Source organism: Ciconia boyciana, chromosome 9 (genome assembly GCF_034638445.1).
Source record: "Ciconia boyciana chromosome 9, ASM3463844v1, whole genome shotgun sequence".
Classification (NCBI taxonomy): Eukaryota; Metazoa; Chordata; class Aves; order Ciconiiformes; family Ciconiidae; genus Ciconia; species Ciconia boyciana.
The window spans coordinates 10035881-10058825 of NC_132942.1; the positions used below are offsets into that span (position 1 = coordinate 10035881).

A 22945-nucleotide genomic window follows, 5' to 3' on the forward strand; every position below is an offset into this window, starting at 1 on the left:
GGGGGTATTAATAGAGTCAAAGTCATTATATTTCAGGCATTAAAGAAATCAAATCATATAAAAGTAGCTGGTCAAAGCTGAGCAATCAATCATTTTCTTTGCTATAAACTTTTGTTTTAATGAAGGGACTGGAAGACTTCTTTTCCGGACTTTTTACCTGAGCTATTGATTTAGTCACTATTGCATTTCAAACATTAAAAAGTCACAATTTCAAATGTAAACCACCCTAACAACAGTTTGCAGTGAAACAGAGGCTGTGTGCAAGCGTGCGCGAGTGTGAGAGAACCCTTAAAGTAGAAATTTTATAGAAATATATGTATTTTATATAGATATTTTTAAATTTAAATAAACCGTAAACACAAATTTTTGTATTCCAAAGAATGAGCACTTCTCTCTCTTAAACAGATAGAAATCTGGAGCAGCTGCCTTAAATCCAGCGGAATATCTCCAGATTTACATCCTCATAACTAAATGAAGAAGATTTCTACGCCTTTCCCTATGACAAAATACTCAGCTAAAAGCATAGGTCATACAATTTCTGACTAGACGTATGGTCCTAATTCCAAATTGAATTTGGCACTAAAACAGATTAATAAGGTATGACAAATAACTAATTTCTCCAAGCTGGAAAGAAAGGAAGAACATCACCCCTGCAGCTTGTCTTCTAGGGCAACAAAAGATGTAAGATAACAGAAGTTATCTCTGCTCTTTCTTTTGTTGTATTAATCTCTTTATACCTGCTTACCTGTCAACTGCAGAGCACGTGTCCAATGTAAGGTTGTCTCCTATTGGGGGTTTACTTTTATTTTCTATGTTTTAGGCAGGTGAAGCCTGGGAATAGCACTGTAGGGATACACCTCTGCCTCGATAAAGCTTTGTGAGGAGTTAAAACAAGTGCTGGCAGCAGCCACCCTGAAGGTGCATATTAATGAGATAAACAAAAATCAGCCCCAATATTGCATAATCTCATGTGGCAAACCAAGCGCCAGTAATCTGGGGGTTGAGTTCACGACTCTGCTCAGCGCCGGGTTTGTGTGCAAAGTGGCTCCCTCCAAACGCCAGCTCTGAGAACCCAGCTGGTTCTCATTTCCAAACAACCAGTTTCTCTATCCCCAAGTGCTAAAGAAAATAATCCCAGCAATCCATGACTACACGCTTTCACAGGGACAGCAGTGAGAATTTGATTGTAGAGATAATTAAAGTCATTCCTGAAACTTCCAACGAAAATAAGTTGGGGGGGGGGGCAACGGGGACAACGATACTCGTGTTTAAATTGAACTAAGCAACCGGTTTGGCTTGGAAAAGCGGGGGGGGGACACTACTTTTGGGGAATTTGTTTTCCTGAAAATTCTCTCTCCTGAACTCTAATAGTTACAATATTTGCAAAGAAAATGTAATAGACTGTGGCGAGTAGGAAGATTAGAGTGAGGTTTGGAGCCTGGATGTTCCTAATTTGGCAAGAGCATCCAGAGGGAAATGCTTTTGCATTCTGGTAAACTTGAATAAAATTATGTACAGGCACTTCGATTAGAAGGGTTTAAAGGGAAATGATACCATAAAAGCAATAAAACCAACTGCTATCTGCTTCAAACACTGAAAACATCTTTTTAAAATTAATGTTTCCTGCAGCCCTGCCATGAGTTAGGTCTGAAATAATTTTAATATTAACAACACTCAAGAGCAGGTCAATCTAGAGCAAATCATGGGACTGGATTAGTCCTCTACATCTTTCCAAAACAGTGGGGTAATTCACATCACTCCAGCTGGTGTAAATCAGTAGGGTGTCCCTGGCATCAGGAGAGCTGCAAGGCTCTGGCCACACTAAAAAATAATCATAATGATGATGACTTAAAAAAAAAAAAAAAAAAGCCTTGCTCCCAGCAAAGCTAAATTGTACGACCCCCGTGTCACACGTCTACGCTGACCCTCGTCATCCTGAAATCGGTGTGAAATTCAGAGATGGAGAGAAAGAGTTTAAAGCACTTGTAATCTCTCCGTCTGCACTATCAGCCTTGAGCAGGAAGGAGGGATCGGCTCAATGAGAGCTATTCAGGGCCGCTCAATTAACCTGATTAGTTCAGCACGCTGCTCTCATGAATGACACCTTATCTTGGAAATGAAGGAAAAAAACTTACTTCCTTCTGGAGATACAGGCAGCCCCCAAAGCCAGAGCAGCGGCGCCCATCAGGGCTGGCTCCCCCATCTCCCCGGGGAGCTGCTTTTGGGGTGGCAGGGCCAGGCAGCCCAGGTGGCCCAAGTGAGGAGGGGGTCCCCCTCTTTCAGAGCCAACCAGGCACATGATGGGATTTTCTGTAATGGTTAACCCTTCCAGCGCTGCGCAGAGCCCAGGCGTGATGCTGCCTGCAGGTAAGAGGTAGAGCAGCCGAGGGGGCGAACCCCCCGGGAACGCCGCCTTGTTTAAGTGTGTTGTAGTCTGGAACTTGTTTCATATGTGACAGATTAATGAGCGATAACTGGGTTACCATGGCAAAAAGCATTCCCAAAATTCTCTTTTGTTTCCCCAGAACAGTCTCCCTTTTTTTGTTGTTTTTTTGGGTTTTTTTTCAAATCATGCCACTTTACAATAACACAAATATTAACTAACAGTGTCTTATTCTTTCAAGTGCGGATGGCTGTGAATGTCAACAAGGCTGACTGTTACATACAAACTCCAAGAATTAATCAGGGAAAATAGGTGTCTCGATTACAATTATAATACTGAAAAGTCAAATTTATGAATGCCCAGCCAATTTTGAAGGCATTTATTAGAAAAACTCCGATGACTTCGAAAGTGTCAATGCACTAACGACGCATTAGGGCATGACGTATTAATGTTCTTGTAATTTGTGACAAATTAAGTTACCATTGTCACAGCGGGGCAATCCTTCAGAAAAAAAAGAAAAGTTCCTCTCTCCTGCCACGCGGTGTACAACAGACAACAATTCATGTACACATAATGGGGTTTAGTGAGAAGTTTTCCTCCTACACCACAGTACAGTTTATTCTGTTTTTCAGAATGCCAGAGCTATTATGGAGCTCACTATGCTTAAAAAAAAAAAGAAGGTAGATGTAGTCTAGGGATTGTCTTGCCTAAACAGGTCTTTAGGGTAGAGACTCTCGCTATGCTGCTGAACATCCCTCACTCAGCAGCGCTCAAAGCCTGGCAGCCCAATGGATCCCAGAGACCGCTGGAGCCCAGTAACATCAGACCATGGTGCCAACGGGAAACCAAGACCCAGAGATAAGAAAAAAACCAAGTTTTACAGAGCTGCTTTTAGCACATAAACCCCAGCTTGAGAAACAAATTCTGCCCTAGACCCTAGAAGAGTCCAGGATTACACAGGGCACTCCTTTGTAACACAGCGGGACTCCCTCGTTTTTCTTTAAAAAGGGCCAAGTCCTGATCCTACCTGTGGGGCAGCTGTCACAAAACATGTGCAGGTCCTTTCCTTCTCCTGCCTGCATAACCCCCAGCAAGATGTGCCATGGGGCACGCTCCTGTCTGCAGCTGAATCCCAGCTCGTGCGGGACTGCACAAGCAATGCAGAGGCACATGGAGCGGACTGGAGGAGATGCTACCATCAGATCTTAATAGCTCTGAGTGTGGCTAATTTTATTCTTCTTTTAGAGGAAAGAACTTTCTAATGAATACAGAATACATTTCTCCTCTTCTTGTGTCATCCTTCTACAAAATCTGAACTAGGTAAAGTGTTTTTTAACATCCACTTATCAATGTGACTTAACATCTGGGAAGTCAGCCAATGGTTATGTAGTGATGCAGATGCCAAAAAATCCAACTGAAAGACTGTATTCGGGGAGATTACAGAGAAGACCTGACTCAACTGGGTGGAAGCGGATGGTTATCCTGGTCAGGAAAGCCTGAGAGTCTCCTTGCAAAATCATGGAGAAAATTAAGAAAAATTATTATGTTTTGAATGGCTTCCTTTTAACCCGTTGTAGACACTGGCTGTATCCTGTACCAATAACTTTTTCCAAAGGCAAATTTTGGAATCAACAGATGAACAGTTTGGCAAAGTCCAAAAGAAGATGAACAGAAAATTATTTTCTGTCTCTGGCAGTCATCGAGACAACACTAACAAGACGAAGATCCTTTTTTTATTGCTAGTCACTCACAGTGGGATGCCTATTCTTCCTAACATTGACTTTATCTAAAATTTATCCTTTCCAGGGTCACAATCATGTCAGTTGGGGGTGTCTCTTTTTTTTTTTCTTTTAAATTAATCTTTGAAAAAATGACCTAAACATTCAGCTAATTGAATGATGCGATTAGCTGAAACAGTTTGCAACTCTGATTAGAAAGTCAAGGTGAGAGGAGAGCTGAGAAAATCCACGTGTACAGCAAGCCTTTAGGACCCTGGCACTATGTCATTGTAGCATTGCCTTTTTTTTTTAACCCCATTTTTCATCTCTTTCTAGCCCGGTGTGGCACTGGAAGAGTTAAAGAAAACAATAAAAGAACAACTGAGTGTACAGGGTAGGATTTACTGGCATTTACTTTTAATCTATGGTCCTTTGCTCTGTGGCTTATCAGCCCTATGTCAGCCCTTTTTCCTCCTTTATGTTTCATGAGGGGACCCACATGCTGGTACTGAGAGACAGAGCCCAAGTGTCTGTAAGCTTTTTGTCAGGTAAAAAGAGAAGAAAAAGGAAAGGAACAAGAGGAAAAGCAAAGCTAAGAGGCATCTATTAGATGTCACTAGGCTTTTGTATTCATGTCAATGATTCAGGATTAGAGTATTTGAAATAATCTTATTGAGAGAACTCAAAAGCCCCACAGAGGGAAAGCCTGCTCGGTAGCATATGGCGGAGCAGCGGACAATATCTTATTAAGGATGTGTTAGCTAACACCATTACTTTTTATATTACATTACTGAACTATTGTGCCTCAGCCGGTTAGCGAGATGGCATAGTTGTGGAATGCCATTTTGGACACTACTGCGTTGTTACAAAACTGGAGAGATTTTGCCAGGCGTCCAGGCACGGCACAGCGGGGGGGTGGCGGTGGTGATGCTGCTCCCTCGCCCCCCCGGACCGCTGGGAAGGGCAACCCGCACTTCACCGGCACAGGGGGGAACGACGTCCCCGGGCGTACCGGTGGCCACTCTGATCTTGCCGTGTGTGACACCATCCAGCACCCACCCACCCTTCCCCAACCCACTCCCCCCCCCAAATTCAGGTCCCTGCCTTTCGGGTCTGGCCGGCTCACCGCTGCAGCGAAAAACAGGGGTATAGAGGGTGACTTCTGCTATATCTCCAACAAAAAATCCCAAACTATTGCCAAACTCAGCTTCTTGTCAGATGAAGGGAATTTAATTTTGTTATAGCAAATGCTGTTTGTCTAAAAATCTCTCTTTGCTCTTGGACAAAAGCTTGTAATTGAAGAAATAGCTCTTTTTAAAGTTATCTTCATCTGCCTACACCTTTAGAGGCAGCAAGAAACCAAAGACAAAACAGTACTGTTCATAGCATTTCAGTGATTGCCGTGAAAGGCTCTATATCTGGGTCACCTGACTACTGTCCAGTGTATAATTTCAGTGACTTGAAATAAAGCTTTTTAATAACTAATTTCATATAATTCACATATTAACAGCACCAGAAAATTTGTTTTCACATTTCCTATTTTCAAACACTATTTTTGAAAAGTGGGTAGAAAATTATTCGTTCTGCTTTAAAAAAAACTCTAAAATACTGTCCTTAGCAAAAAAAGTAAACATTCATTTGATACAGTAATATATTCTGATCACAAACTACCTATGCAAAGTTGCTAATGTGACACACTGGGAACTTTGTATGGCTTTTCTGTACTTTTCCAGAACTGTTACAGAAAAAAAACCCATGATGCTACAGGGAAAGAAAAATTCTTACCAGTATTTACCACTACTACTAGAGAGACTTGCTGCTCTCTGAGGACAGCGTTAAATCCTTTTCTGGAAAGTTATTTCAGTTGTGATTTACACAAAAAAATACAATTGTTTCTTACTCTCTTTTAACTTTATTAGTTAGATGTTGTATTAAAGTTATATACTTCCAGCAAGCAGAAGTGAATTTGAATTTGGCATAGTTATTTTTGTAGATGTGGCCAATTACGTATAAGAATACATTTCGGTGGCTAGAACATGCAAACGTTTATGACTGTTCACAGGAAGAAAACTACTCATACACTTCAGCTTCTGCAGAATAAGGCTTGGGTTATGTTTTTACCCAATAAATGCTGGGATAGAGGTAAGATACATTTTTCATGTTCAGAACAATTTTAGCTAATCTGCATTAAAACTGAGGATGATCTTTGCAAATACATTTTCCTATTGCTCATATTCATGTGTGCATTCCCACTGCAACAGCAAATATGGAAATAAATCAGGTGTTAAGATGGGACAGGAGATTTATCCACACCAGAAACTGTGTGTACATATATATACATAAGAGAAAAAGCCAGTATATTTTCCCCAAAAAAATCCCCACTCTTGAGATAGAGAAGAACTGGCACTGAGCTGCGAGGAGCCGGGGAGCCCACTGTGCCAAGCGCATCCTCCCTGCTGCAGGACACACTTTGAAGTAGGATTTCATATTAAGAAATCGATAGGTATGAATAGTACATTTGAAGTTTTGTGACCAGAAACAAAAGGACGGATTGCCCTGCCAGGCCCTGGGCTCCTCTTGGGACTAGCCTGGCGCACTTGGAGCTTTCCTGATGCTGCAGGAGGTCACTGCACAGAGGCAGCCAAACTTTTTAAAGCACCTCTAACCTCGGATGCCCAAATCCTGCCATCTGAGTGGAGCAGCAGGGCAATCCACAAGGTCTCAATTAGGTCTCGGGGTGCTCCTCTGCACAGTCAAACCCATAGGGTCTTCAGGATGGACTTCGAGGAGTTAGACAAGCCAGTACAGTCTCCTAAAAATGTTAACCCTTGCTGACCAAGACCGAGATTTTCAGAAAGAGCCCAAGGGACTTACCAACCTGCTGGCAGCCATGGCTCTGAAAGCAGTAGGTGCAGAGCTGCTCAGTCTGGGCTCACCATCCACCCAAGGCAGAGCAGAGCTATATGGACACGGAGACGCTGACCTTGGGGTCTTGGGGCAGCAGATCCAGCACAGCCCATGTGTGCACTCAAATCACTTTTCTGGACTGACAGCACAACTGGCCAAGCCCCAAAGGGCTGTAGGTGAGCACTAAAGATGGTAGTCAAATGCCAAAAGCAATACAGTAGACTGGTCTTCAGTTTCCCTCATCCCTAGGACATTCAATGCAAGCCTAAGTTTTGTATTCTCCATAGAAAAACATCAATCTCAATTTTTAAACTGCATCAGGAGTAGCACTTATCTTCAGGAATGGGATCATCTACCTACCTAGAGACTACACAGCGTCTAGCACAATGAGCCTTCTTTGCGATAGGAGTGTCTGTTATATCACCATGATATTAAATAGTAATAATCAGGCATAAGATCACAGTGAAATAAAGCCCAAAACACTAGCTGCAGATTCAAAAAGCATCGCTGAGAGAAGCAAGTAACTATTAGAGTAGTGTGAAATGTTTGCAGTGAAACCCAAAACCACATAAAACTTGCCTGGTTTGGGGTTTTATAACAAACTGGAAACTCAAAACAGGTTTGCTGAGAAAATCACAAACCTCCTGAGTGAAGCTGAGACCAAATTAAGGTTTTGCATAATAGTTTTGAGATTATACAAAAATTCTTATACTTGGGGGCAGAGGGGAGAGAAATCAAACAAACAATAAGCAGGAGTTGGTTTGACCCTGACCAAGTTCACTCAACCCCAAGAGCAAAATAAATGAATTTTGAAGCAGCAGCAATATGTGCCAACCCCAATAGGCTGAAGCCAAGAGATTTTTGCAAGAACTCTTGCAAAGTTACCCCCAGCTCTAGTGATTTCTTCACCAGAAAGAGGACTGACACCACATGCATTAGGAGCACTGGTAGAGGGGCGAGCATGTCTGACTCTCTGTGTGAGAAGCATCTACTGATCAGAGTCTCCCATTTATCTCACAAAGGTTCAAAATGTCTTTGGTTTCCCAAGTCATGTGGGAAATGTTTTGGGTAATGCTTCTCAGATGCATCAATCACAACCAAATCCTCTAGGATGTGTGTTTTGGTCCCTCCCCTCCCAGAAATGTACGGGTTCACAGGCTCTTAGAGCTTGCGTGAAATGCTCGAGGCCAACTTCTGCCCATCTGAACACCCTGCTTAGAGGCCCTGAGGGTTTAGTTGGCACAGCCTTAAAAGAAGCCTGGGAGACATCTCTGTGCAGTGCTGGGGGTAGTCCTCTGTCACCCAGTTTCTGCTCCCCAGACTCCCTCCCTGCTGGATGAATAACTCCCATCTGGCTCTGGAAGGGGCACAGCAATGAGGTGGGCACTTTCTAGTACAAGACTCAAGAGAACTGCCAAATATTCAGGCCCAGCAGCATTTCTCACCCATGTCTTGACATCTATCAGAGAGAGCCATGCCTGCCCTCCTCCATGGAAAAGCCACCCAAGGACCCAGGACGGATGGGACCCGCAGCCTCCTGCAGCCCTGGCCCCAGTGTGGGCCAGGGGGAGGCAGGACACCTTCCCCTGACCCCACACAGCCAGGTTCGCATACCGCATGTGGCCGAGGGGCCCAGGAACTGGGACTCCTGCAAAGGGACCTCTGCCAAAGCGCCTGGCATCTTTTGTCACTTTGCTGTCACACCAGTGCTATGACGAGCCCGTGTCCCTGTAGTCTGGCTGGGGGATCAGCTGCAGCGCTGATCCTACCCCCTGCAGCAAAGCAATCCTCAGCAGCTCCCTCCCAAGCAAAACACCCACCTCATCCTCTTGCCGGCACCTCTCCCGAAGCTGGCCCGCCCTGCCAGCCCGTCTGCCTGCCCGCATCTCCATCACCCTCCCTCCGGGCGTGGAAAGCTACTGCAAAATGCATTAATTTCCATATCTGCCTAACAAGTGTATTTGTGGGGAGGATGCAGTGAGCGCAATACAGTCCGGCGTGTCATTTTTCCACCTGCCTGGTATTTAGGATAAAAAGATGATCAGGCCTGTAAAATACAATCCACTACGTGATGACTTGTAAAGTGGTAAAATGGAGACATTGAAAGTCATTCACGCCTCTTTTCATGTCATTGCACAGTGAAATCCTACCCACAAACATAAAATTTTTCAGGTTAAAGGCTGAAAGATTTCAAAAACACATGTAGGTAAGTTGGCTCCTTCCCTAGCCGCGGCAGCTGGGTGTACCAGGGACGGGTTACAGAGAGCCCCAGTCGAGCATCCCGTACTGCAGGTGTCGAAAGCACACACGCCTTTCAAGCACTTGTAGCAGGTCATGCATTAAAATGTACCTTGGTGTCATCTGATAATAATGCATAAAAAATACTACAGCCTCCAATCCATGATTTCCCACCCCTGCTCCATGGACAAGAGCCCTGATGGCACTGGAAATGCATAAGCCACCTCTTCAAAGCCAGAGGGAGCCTCATTCCTCAGAAATTGCATCTGAAGCAGCACGTGAAGAACTTCAGTATATTTCCAGACAAGGGCCAGAAGAAACCCTAGTCATCCTCATGCTGACCTGCCACCTAAGGGCACACTGTCTCACCCGGGGAGGGCTCCAGCACAAAGCCTGTTAACTTACACCACAGCTAAAGTTCATCTATCCAAAAGATAGACAGTCGTGAGATTTCTTAAGTAGGTCTCATCTGTGTTCGTAAATCTCAGCAAAGCCGATTTCAGGTCATGGTCATCAGCCTGCTCAAGTACTCTGGGAAGAAGCAAAATTTGGGATGGACCAGCAATTGCCAAACGGGCTGTTTTCAGCCCTTTGTCCATGCAATGTCGCAAGCTGGACGTATATGGGATAGATCCTACAGGCTGAGACTTTTCTGCCACTATATGTGGGACTGCAGTGGTTATTCCTGTTTTATCAGACAATAGGACTCCTGTTTACTGGATGCAGCCATAAAAGGTAAAGAAGGCCCAGCAGGCACAGGTAGCACCATTAAATATTGGTCCCGACAATGGTAAATTGGGTTTAAAAGTTTCGAACAGAATGCTGAGAGAGGAACCTCTTTCCTTAACCAAGGAATAATATAAAGCCCCACTTTCTCCCCTATGTGACTTTTGTCATCATCATCTTTTCTGATTCTTACAAAGCAAACCTAATTAGGAAGCTCTCTCATTAGTCTTCCAGAAAAATTAGCACAGCTTATGCTAATTACTCCTGTAAAATTTAATAAACTCGTTGAAATGGGAATAGTCTAATGAGGTTTTATTTATTGAACTAAGATAACTGTAAGGAAAAAGGTTAGGACACCAGGATATCCGGAGTGGTAATAAAACTACAATTTATTCAATTTCTTCACAGGAATTTTATTGCAAACCTTTTAAATTCAAATATGAGTTACAATTTGAAAGTTAAATCAATCTAGAATTTAATTTAATAACAGGAAGTGCTCTGTGTTTTCTTTAAGTGTGATTACAATGCAGCCCTGCCACTGCACTTGTAGGAGGAATTGTGCGTTTGTATTGTGACAATAATACCCCTTTTAAAATGAGTTCCTGTTCATCAGAGCTTCATCTCAACACATGTCACTGGATTAGCGATAAAATATACAGGCTATGCTAAGAAGATGATTCAGACACACAGAGGTTTCCAAGAAACTTCCTTGAAATGACTGCTCTATAAGCATAATAGATTTATTTTGTTCTCCAGAGAAAATTTAGATCGCTATATGAGTATAAATTTCTTTAGGTCCCTTTCACTGCTATATATGCTGTTACTATAATAGAGCAAAGTATAAAGCAATTTTATAAAGGATAAAGTCATACCCGTTTCAAACACAGCTACCGACTTTTTTTAAATCCCACATTTTGATTAAATAAAAATATACAACTTACTTTTCATATATATCTAGGGTTTGAAAAAGAACACAACACATGTAACTTTGAAGTTGCCAAACAGCCTCTTCGCCACACTAAACCACCACAAAGATGGAGCTCTCTCTATCCCAAGTTTCTCTAGCCTCATCAAAGAGAATTAATCATTCCAAAATAGTATTCCAGCATGTAAGAAGAGGATAGCATTTCCATGTAAGTACATATGTCAAAAATCCCATGGATAGATTCTACGTTAAATTCTATGTTAGGTCAGAGTCTGTGGATTCGCAGGATTTGATGCAAGAGTTAGATTAAATCCATAGGCAAGACTTTATCAGAGCGTAAGGCATGTGGGAGTGCTTTAGCCCAAATGGTAAATGAATTCTGTAAGCTCACATGCAAATAAAAATAGCTAAATATGGTTTTGCATATCAATTGACATAATACTTAAAAATTGTGCGCATGGAGAAGTGACAATAGAGTACAACTAAACACATGTTCTGACTTGTGCAGGCATTTTAATGCTAGAACAATTTTAAAGGACTCGTTTTAAGGTAAAAAGGCTCCATATAGATCACTTCATCCTTTCCAAACCAAAAGGGGAAAAAAAAATGAGTAGGATAAATGTCACAAGAAACATCACTAAAGCCACTAACTGTATAGAGCACATACTTATTTGGCCTAAATTGTTTGAACTAGCCCCAGCCAAGAAAAGGTTTTAAGTACCCTACTGGGACAGATGCGAAGCGGCAACAATAGAAGCCACACTAATGCAATCCAGGTAACACAATCCTGTTTCAAAAACATGGGGAGGGCTAATTACAGTACTGCTGAGTCAAATTTCTTATACCATTGCAACCCACAGGAACAGGTCAAAATCAAATGTTATTCAAACCACAGTCATATCAACCTTCTGTATCAAAGTCACAATTTAAAACCAAGTGAAGAACTTAAAAGCTTAACCCATTCACAAGCCAAGCATGATTCAGTACGGGTGGTGAGGTGGGGTTTGTATTATCATCTTTAAATTGTGTTTAGCTTGCATTTTAAAAATAATCTTCAGAATTGGTACCTTTTGCATCAATTTACATGAAGACTGATAAACTGATCGCTGCTAGGAAGCTAAATCTGTTTTTTTCATGTAACTGTTTTCCTCATTTTGTGGGAAGCATGTAACAGACAGCATCTCTGGCTTTCGTAATTTAAAATGATTTGCAACTAGCAGTTTTGCATACTAGATAGTTAAACAAAATATTTCCGTAAACCTGCCATTAGCATCCTAACATCTCACTTTCCAGTACAATGAAAAATTCATGTGAATTTTGTAGCTTTCATGTTGCTCAAAATGCCACTCTAACACCATGTTTATAGTGTTCAACTCTGCAGCATGCTTATAAAACACATCTCTATACAGATTTCACTGTGGGTTTTTTCCCCCACTTTCCCTGGTACTACCTAATGCTCACAGAAGATGAAAATATGCCTAGTTAAAATAGGTAGAGATATCTTCTGAGATTTAAACATTCTCAGGATTATTTATTATAGCTAATCAAAACACCTGCTATAAGCTTCCAATATATGCACTTTCTTACCAAATTCAAACAAGAACTGTAAATCTGGGAGTCTGGATGAGCACAATGCCAGGCAAGGCTCCGCCATATCCCTGGACCGCTCTCTGCATGTGGCACCCAACACATCAAACCCTCTTCACCTTCTTTCATAAAATGGAAGCACTGGCACGGAAGATACTTTAAACTTAATATAGCAAACATTAACTCAGACAATAACGCAAGGAGAAGGACACTATTCTGTGCTCTCACCCCTACATGTATAGGTGGTTTCCCTTCAGGGTCCCTCTCTTCACAGATTAGTGCAAGGGTATTGCTTTCCCCAGCTGATGACAGACGCTTTCAGTACTTCAGGGCCATTTAACTCTTCTAGAGTAATGCTGCATAACAACCTGGTTATTGCACATGGCTTTGTACAATGAGTTTGGACAATTAAAATGTAAAAATGACTATTTGGCTACCACTTTGCATAATTTGCAAACATGGAGACTACACATGGCTTGGAAAAACTAAAATAGATGTACTACAGTGATTTACTCAGTGATGTCAGATTAGCATTATGGATCTGTTTAAAAACACAATAATTAAGACAGGCAAAAATGAATTAATCAACTGACAATACAGTCAAAATAGTATTCCAACCAAAGAAAATAACAGGAGGAAAAAACCTTACTTTGCAGATCTTTTTTTTAACTGTTTTTATGCATAAATAAAAACCTTAAAATGTAGATGGATTGCATCCAACAGAACTACTGTAGCTAAAAGTGATAATGATTCAGACATTTTTCAAATAAAAGTTAAATATTTATAAGCACCCAACCACATTTCATAAATCACAAACTATTATTATTTTATTCCTGAAGCTTCCCTGGCACAGAATGTGAATTGAGCCACAGAAAGTCAGAAAGAAAAATCTTCTCTTTATGCACATGAATCACTTAGAAGAAGCTGAGCCCTCCAAAGAGCAGGTCACTCCGCTATCCTCCATATGGCCCTTCCATGGCAATCGCAATTGCAAAGCACAACTAATTCGGTATCAAAAACAAAATTTCATCCCTATATACTCCTATTTCTTCCCCATTAGCAACACAGGGCAGGTGTTTCATTATAATGAGGAGAGGGGGGGAAAAAAATGGAAGGAAACAATAGCAGTCCTTACCTGTCAATTATCACTGGATCTGATGGAGTCTCATTTCTGTTGCCACAGCTTTTCTTGTCACAACAGCGGCTACAGAGCAAAAGTGAAAGGATTTAGTGCGACCATTACACTGTAAAATCATCATTACGAACATAGTAGGTTCAAATTGCCAGCTAGAGTTACCGCTCCGTCCCTGCCTGGAAATCAGTCAAATGTAGTGGGTCACATATGGGTTAATTACTATGTTTAACTTCTTGCACAGCTGGTTAGCAACGGAAAATATAAAAAGAGAGGGGTTTTGCCCCTTTCACAAATAATAATTCAAGGATCACCCAAAACAGGGAGACCTGCCTATTTGTAGCCTCTTTTCCATAGGGTTTAACAGTTGTCCCGCATACGCTTGCACACAAAACAAGGCAGCTTTTTCCCCACTGAGCCTGGTTTTTACCAGGATTTGCTTAAAGCTTGTCTTACACATCCACAAGATATTCCTGCTTCTACCTAGAGCCAAATTCTCAGCTACTAGGAAACCTCCCCCCGAAATCCAAAAGCACAATTATTCTCACTCTAAGAAATACTGTTGTTAACGGTGGAGCTAAAATGCAAGCGCCATCGGCAGCAGCTTTTTATGCTCGAGCGTGCCTCTTTCCCCAAGTTTTCTGAGCATGTTAATGATCTCTAAAGCCATGGAGAGCGCAGCTTGGGCGGCTGGTGCCCTGCGTCAGGTCAGATACAAAGCAGGCATGTGAAATATAAGCTCCGTCTCCCAAAGCACTGCTCCATCGCTGACCTCGAGGCTGGGATTCTTTTGAACTATGGTGGCTCATTGTTTCCTAAGAGAAGTTAAATTGTTGTTTGTGATGATTCCTTGTCAGGGGTTATTGTCCATTAGGAGCCACAAATATATTTCAGGTAAGCTCACAGGCACTATACACGTCTCTGCTCAGGGTGGGAATCCCTCCTGGTACATCTAGAGCTGTGGCCAAGTGATATGGGGGCTGCCTGCAGGAGCCCTGCTCTCCGCAGCAGCCCGTCTAAACCCAGAAGACTGAGTCACAGCTACGTAGGTGAGCAAAACCTCAGGCTTTCACCCACCTGCTCACCCCAGGGAGGAAACACCCACTTCCTCTAGCAAGGAAAGCTCCTATTTGGTGACATCCCTTAACAGAAAATTCCCCACTGAAGTCAAGGCTCCAAGCAATTAAAAAAAAAAAAAAATCAAGAAGCTCCTGGTCTTCCCAAGCCCTCCTTGGTTCTCAGGGACCTGCTGGACGAAGCCTGGGCAGCTTTTGTGGGGTGAGGGCTGCAGGGACCCCATCCCGTAGTGGCACCAAGTGACAGGCAGTGAGAACCACCCCGTTTGCTCTCCCTGGCCAGACCTGAGTGCATCTCTCCGTTCAATAAAGTTTCTGGTAAACCTCAACCACACGCAACCCAGTCTTTGGAAACCACCAAGCTTGTTCCAATTGGCATCCCAGGGACCTGCACATCGCCTTTATTTCAGCAGCCGGCTTTGGGCAGCTGGCAGGAACAACCGCTACTCGCGCTCCCGCTCAGATGAACTATTTTCTTTTCCCCAGAAGGTGGAAGAACATCAGGGCAGGAAGGAGCCCTCAGAAGTGCCACGCTATATAAATAGCCCTGTTGGGAGTATGACAAAGGTTCTCTTGTGTTGCTGAACAATAGAGTGAATAATATACAGTTACCCACCAAGATTAGCAATAAAGCAACTAACCACACTAAAGATAACAAAAAAAAGGGGGCCTTTTACAAAAACAGCCTGTTTAAACATGGTTTAAAAAAAAAAAAAATTGTTTTCAAAGAGAGGAAAATACATAATTCTTTTCACCGCAAAAAGCTTCAAGGCAACTATTCAGGGCTGAAACTTTTCACAGTTAACACATGTGCGGTATCTTCATTTCGGTGGAAGTTACATTGTTTGGGATTGCCAAAAAAAACTGCTTAATTTTACAGCACAATACCACAATTGATCCACCAAAAAATGCAAGAGCCCTGGCACCCAGAAAGTATTAAAATTTAGGAAGGAATAAAATATGCTGTAGGTAAATAGTCATGTGGACGTTCGGGGGGCTTTTTTGCCTATAAAAGGACTTGTCATTGGAGTGCAGCTAGAATGTGTGGGGTGAGAAAATTTACCCACAAACAAGGCAATAAAAACTGCTAATCATTTTTAAATGATTAAAATGTAATTAGAAACAGAGTTGGCACAAGTTAAGACAATGCAGTTCTTGTGACTGAAGCAAATCAGGGCTAGTCCTGACATTCTCACAGCAGACTGGAGGGACAGAAATTGCCACACTTACTCAGGCGAGCAAAGGTTCCCAGGCTCCCAGCCCGAGATGGGCAGATACCACCATCCATGCACCACCAGGCTTGGAGGCCAGCACCTTCCCGGGGCACTAACCCAGCGGGAGAGGCGGCCACGGGGGCCTGGAGATGGGGACGCCTCGGTCTCGCCTCCTGCCGCGAGCGGGATGGAGTCAGGCACTGGCCGACAGGGACAACCCGGCTTCGAGAGCAGGGGAAACACCGTGTTGCTCATTAGATGGCCCCCTCATTTGGATAGGGCTTTCCAAGAGTGCACGCCAATAATCCCAAGTAATAATAGAAGACCTCACTCCTTGCACCGCAATCTGGCGGTGAAGTGGAAGATGTGCATGACTGGCATGTCCTACTCTCTGGTGGCTCTGTGGCATGAAAGGAGGCCCCAAATGTTCTTTCATGTTCTAGATCATTATTTTTTAAACCTTAGCTTGCCTTTTGCATTTTTTTCCCCCAACAGCAGAATCCACGTATTCGTCTACCCTAATTTTTCTATGCAGAGAATTAAAACATAATGCAAACCCCGAGCTTGAGACCTGGTTGTGTGGCATGAGAAGTGCTTTTAATTCAACTTGTCTCGAAAGCTTTGGCTTTTAGTGCCTACTTAACACTTGGGAAAAAGTTCCCAAATATTCAGCACCCTTTCTCCTTTCCCTGAAGGAATTTAAAAATTCCCAGGAGCATCTCCAAGTCACCCAGAAACCTTGCAGCTCCCAGCGAGGCAGGGAGAGGTGCTGAGTGACGGCTCCTTGCAGCCAGGAGGGCAAGGACCTGTCCTCACTGTCCCTCCGTGACACCTGTTCCCAAATGGGGCAAGAAGCCACGGCTCAGGCACAATGTCATGATGGCCCACAGAAAAAGCCTGCAAAAAATGTTTTGTTTGGGGGTTGTTTGTTGTTAAAACAAGTAGTCCTTGACAGTAATGAAGTCTCTTGCCATTACAACTCCCTCCAGCTCCTGCACCCCATCTCTGCCTACCTGAGGTTTCCCCCCCTCCTATTGCCATTCTCACCATCCCCAGGGCTCATGCCCAAGCCCCAAGCCATCCCCATCCTGTCCCTTCGCAGGACTCCCCATCCCCTGGCCACCACCACTCCCAGCTTTTGTTGCTGCCTTTGTCCTCACCCCAGCCCTCTGGGGACCTGCTGCTCTCCTGCCATGTCGCTCCATGTCTTCCTCCTCTTCCCTTCCCTGCGCTGGAGCATCTCTGTCCCACGCTGCCCGGCCCTGCCGCGGGCGCACAGGAGATGACCGCCTCACCCCAATGTCTGGCACCCCCAATCCCCCTGTCCCCAGCCCAGCGTGGTGGCCAGGAGCATCGCTCGCGAGAGGAGCCCTGCTTTGTGTATCTGCGCGCTCAGGCTTTCTGCGGGGACAATGAACAATGAGAAATTACGGGGCGATGGCACGTGGCCAGCGCAAATGCGACTTTCCGATCATTTAGCTGCCAGGCTCTAACAAGTCGTTAGCGAGTCCGTGTGGGAGACTTTGCAGAAGCTCCCAGCGAGGTGGGTTTCATCCTGCAGACGATGCGGCCAGGACAAGCCCTGCCCCAAACAGGCTTCTCTCCCCGAAGCGTGGAGGTACGGGAGCTTCTCGCCAAAACAGCTGTAAGATTTTATTTTACACAGACAAAAACCATATTTTACTCCAACCTCATTCTCAGAAATCACTGAACCATTTTAGCTGAAACTTTCCAAAGAAAGTCAGCCTGAGGCTGACACCCTGCAAAGGACATCTCAGCCAGAACAGTTTAAGTTTGGCAAAGCTGTAAGCCACTGAAGGTTTCATAATGGAAATTGTTGAGGCAATATTAACTATAGATGTCCCTCCCCATGCTGCCTACAATACTAATAAATTCCACTGAGGCTGTGAATTCTCCCCAGCTATTAACATTTTCGCCAACGGTGTAGATTTTTCTATTTGACAAAACACGATGAAATCCTTTGAAATAAACAGCCACCTGAAGAAAACCTCAGCCCCACTTTCCTACCACAACCAGGACTCTCCTAGACATTTGAATTCTTTGTCTTACCCATGCCATAGTTGTAGTATACTATAAATACCCAGCTTTGTCACATAAATGCAAAGTTTTATTGTGCAGTTAGCCTTGATAGAAAGCACTGCTGAAAGTTGTTTAGAAATTAAATATCTAAAACAAGCTATTTTAAAATACAGAGCCCTCACTATTTCATGTCTGAAATGAAGAAATTTCATCTTAGGGAGAGCAAGCTGTCTTTCACACCATATGGCTAATGGTAGTGCATAGCAATTAGCTGGGCTGATTAATGGGGAACAGACTCTAATTTTATGCTTATAATTGAGGCTGCATTTGCACCCCTGGTGCAAATTCAGCACATCCCAACTTCCACTTACAACAGGCAAGAAATCAAGAGAAACAGAATGGTGTGGAGAGAGATTTTTTTTTTCCCCTTCTAGACCCCTAAAGAGCATCAGATTTGCAATTTAAAAGAGTGTTAGCAGCACAATAGATGACAGATTTGTGCAATAGGGTCAAGCAGCCTGGTAAACAAACAGCACCCTCTTACACATGTATAAGCAGAAAAGGAAATGGGTAATATCTAATATGAGCTGTAAGAAATTTGAATATGTCTCCCCCACCCCATCAGGCACACAACATTTGCCTACTGTGGTCAGATTTTTTTTTTTGCTACCCCTCCACCTTATGGTTATGAAACACAAAGCAAGGACTAGCAGTAAACAAATAGAAGGAGAAGAATAAAGCTCCTGATCCAGTGAATTTTAAGCACAAAGAAAGTGTAAAGTGCTTTATTAAAGGGAAAGACTGTACATCTTTCCACATTCCCAGAATGGAAATAATTTTGTCTCAGTCAAAGTATATTGAACAGCCGTAAATCTTTGATGCAGGTATTTGGTCTTCTGGTTAAAACTCAGCCCTCTATATAAAGTTTCAATTTACTTCTTACTCTTTACGTTTCTAAAGTATTTGTAAGAAAATTAATACATTAAAGTAGGTGATTCTTACTTTTGCACGGATGGGTCAGTGAGTGGCAGGCAGATGTAATTCCTACCTCAAAACCTTGCCGTTTAAGAATCAGGAGGGCACATCACGCAGGACTAACAGCAGATTCAGACCCTGACGCTGTGGGCACTTGAGCATGTGCTTAATTTTACTCACGTGAACAGTTCCACTGTTTGACTGGTCTATTACAGGAGAAAAGCAAAGCACACACTTCAGCCTTATCAGGTCAGGGGCCTCCTTTAATATTTCCATGAATTGTTCCTAGCTAGGTATCTAGTGTGAAAGTGGTGCTAACTGGGCCAATGAATTTTAGGGCAATTACGAGTTGTCAGCACTGGGTTTCCATTTGGAAAGGGAGAACTGTCCGGGAGTCCTCAGCAAAGCAATGCTGCAGCTCCCAACGGCAGCAGAAGCTCAGGCACTTCTTGGAGATACCCATCTGCTCTGATGGTTCTCGGGCTGTAATGGGTTATCTTTGGTTTCCTGGAAGAAGCCAAACCTACTGAATTAAGCAACCTAGAAAAATAGGACATGAAAACTAAAAATCCCCCAAATCCTGCAAGGAAGAATTTGGGGGGCTGCACGGGGTTTTGCCCAGGCTGGCAAAGCAAGGAGAGCAGCTCCTTCTCTGCCGGCGTTGCAGGGCACTGCCCTCCAGCAAGGTTTTATCAGGGAGGAGCTGCCATGGAGGACAAAACATGCAGATCGCCAAGAATGAAAAAAAATTAAAAAAAAAAATCAACCAACAGAGAAGTTTCCATCTGAATATTTTGTCTAAGACTCTCCCCCACCAGGAAACCCTCATCCAAGTTTATTCTCTTAGAAGTGGGTACTAGTTTTTACCCTCAAGTTACTCCTTTTTAGTAAATGTGTTTTGTAAAAGTTACAACGCATGCAATGGCATTTTTACAGTCTTAAAACAACTGATTGTAACAATGAGCTTATGCAAGAACGCCTCGTCTTCCACCAGGGAATTATTTTCTGCCATCGAATAACATGTAACAAATGATTTTTTCAGACATGCGAAAAACACCCACTAACTTTAATGAGACTGCAAGGTCAAGCTCTCCTAGGTGTCGGAGGGGGGTGTGGGAAGATGTTGCCTTCTCTGTGGTAAAAAGGAAGTAGAAGAGGCTTCACCTATTTCAACCAGCCAGAAAAGAGAAGGAAGCAGCTGCCCGTTGCAGAAGTACCGCGTTCAGGAGAGAAGATATTTGACTGTCCCGAATCTAAGTGACCAACCCCAGGCAGGCATGTTCAGGGGCAGAGAGCACAGGACAGAGCCAAATCTGCACGGGGAGGTTTAAAGAAAATCAACAAGAAGACATCTTTTGCGTGGAGGAGCGTCGCCTGCTCCGTTCCGGCCGAGTGGGGACCTTGCGTGACCAGCAACCGGGACAAAAAAGGCCTCCTGACTTCAAGTCTTAATGCACATCCAGAAAAAAAAAAAAAAAAAATTACTATTTTGTCATCTTACTGAGGAGGTTTTGTTGGGAATTGGGGACAGAGACGTTTATTGCTAGAAGACTATAATTGACTGTTAATTTTGGTGAGGAGACCTTTTGTGGGCTACGGTGTCTAAATGAAAACTAGTAGCGTTCTGTTAAGAATAACTCTTTATAAATAATTGAAAACTAGTGTGATGACTGAGACCTTGCTGCTAATTACACACACACCCCGAACTGTGTTATTTTGGGATTGTTTAATGCAAGAAAGATAAATTTAAGTCCGAAAATAGCTGCAGGTTCAACCTAGATTTTGAGAGACAGATTCATCTTCTCATCACTAATTAACTGGAAGCGGGGTATTTCTTACCTGCACATTATTTCATGCGTGAGCAGAACTCGGCACATTTCTGGGTTCTTGTCTTGGCCTTCATATACTATTGCCTAGAAACAAAACACATTTTTAGCTGTGCATCAAGTTGAGTTTGGAGAAAATAAAAACGCATCGTGGTAACCGAAGGCGCAGCTAGAGTTGCAAGCCAAGTCGCAGGCTAAAGAGACCACGTCTCCGCCGAACCTGCTCCAAGACTTGCAGCTGGAAAACAACACAAGCTGAGTACAGCTAAATTCCCTCCTCTCCATTGCACATCTCTCAAGCGATGTGTAGGATGGGTTTTTTTAGTAGTCAAGACAACCACAATTTTCTTTTCAATTCAGAATAAAATATAAACCTAATAGCATTAAAAGAAAAAAAAAAAGAAAAAAAACCAGCAAGGCTTGGCATACTTTGGGTCCTATTCATTAAAAAAAAAAAAAGGACAGAAGAGAGAGAGCTCATGTATTTTTAATTACAAAAGCTGCACAGCCCAGGCATTTTCCTGGTAGCTCCTGAGAAAGCACTTGGGCCTGATTCTCCCCTTGAACCTCGTGATCCACCGCTTTCCGGAGAGCAACTCTGGAGTTACAGGGATATAAATAAGTGAGAGGCAGGCCCTACCAGAGCAGAGGATAGCAAAACAAACAGAGGATCAACCAGCTTGAGAAATTTGACTCTGAGATAGCACGGGGAGAATCTTTTAAGTTAAAACTGTGGAAAGAGAGTGTATTCGCATTTCAATAAGAGTCTGTTTGCAATCCTCCCACCAGCAGAACCAGCGGCGACGGCGAGGGATCGGTGTTACACGCAAACTAGGTTAGCCCTCACAGCCCGCTCAGTACAGGGTTTCCATCTCATCAGGACAGAGTTATGTTTTCTAACCAACCCCTGGCCCCAGGCACCAGTCCCCCAGCAGCAAAACAAGAGTGAAAAGGAGTTGCCTTTGCAACAGCATCTTTTGATAGCACTGAGGTTCCTAAATCAAAAGATTTAGGGTGCCACTCTGGAGCTAGGATCAATGGCTAGAGCCCCAGCCTTGGTGAGATGGCCACTCCTGCTTCTGAGCATCAGCTCTGCCCTTGACCTGTGGTGTGACCTTTTCAGCCTCTAAAATACAGGCTTAAAAAGAAGAAATTGGGGAACAAACTCTGCAGATAAAATGACATCTGATATGGGTATCCCTAAGGCTAACGATAAAATATATATTGAAAATAAAAAAACAAAGTATGCTATATGGATGAAATACCTTTTATGGAATGAGACTGCTTTGAAATGGAACTGTGGCAAATACTGAGAAAAAATAAGATATCTTAATAGATGATGAAGTAAGATCATATGAACTGCTTTTCCAGTCCTTACAAATATAACCCACCAAGGGTACCTGCAAAGGGGGCACAGATCTCAGAACACACAAATCTGAAGAAACGTGAGCTGATTTTTAACACCATTTTAATAGTAATATGTAATATTAATATTATGAATTATAAAATTATTTAATGATTCCATAAATAATATCAGGAATGGGACTGCATTATCTTTGCTGGTTTTAATTTTTTCATTTCGGTTTTGCTATGCGCATTCCCCTAAAACCTGAGAGCCAGTGGGGTTTATTTTGCTGATAAGATAAAACAGAGGCCGCTGGTGCCATTGCAACTAACAGGTGCAGAGTTTCACCTGACTTCTGCCCCCTCATTCCCACCAGTGAGGCACAAAACCCAGTGCTGGGTTCACAACCCAGCACTCATGTAACTGGGACACGAAAGTAGTCGCAGGACACGTGCAAACTCCGTGCAGCACAGACACCAGCAAACCCCCCTGCCCCCAGCTGGGACCACACGTCCCTGCTCGGTTGCTGGCCCACACCTCGAGGTACTTCCACATCAGTGCCCAAGAGAGCTCCAGGTGGTTTGCAAGAGGCCTTGGAAGATGGCAGTGCAGTCATCCATGTGTTACATCAAGAGTTGGGACAAATTCAGAAGATCCTCATTTCCATGCCTTAAGGGGGAAGATGGGGAGAAGTTTCTTCCAGCCCAAACTAGGCAATCAAAGTAACCGGCTGACAACTGATGGGGTTGGTTGCAAGGGACGTTGCAAGGACTCCAGAAAACCCCAAATCTGGTTCCAACCTGGCAGTGGGACAGGCTGGGCAAGGGGGAAGCACGTCGCACTTTTTGGACTT

The 22945-nt window shown here is 43.3% G+C and overlaps 1 protein-coding gene across 6 annotated transcripts in view; it reads right to left on the reverse strand.

The window, feature by feature from the left end:
* EBF1 (EBF transcription factor 1) overlaps positions 1-22945 on the reverse strand; it is a 285433-nt gene that overhangs the window by 252197 nt on the left and 10291 nt on the right. For all 6 annotated transcript variants that reach the window (XM_072872920.1, XM_072872919.1, XM_072872918.1 and 3 more), the window contains exons 5-6: positions 20761-20834; positions 13620-13688 (exon numbers count right to left, since the gene is read on the reverse strand). In XM_072872920.1, the coding sequence (XP_072729021.1) occupies positions 13620-13688; positions 20761-20834 (143 nt within the window). The remainder of the gene's footprint in view (positions 1-13619; positions 13689-20760; positions 20835-22945) is intronic.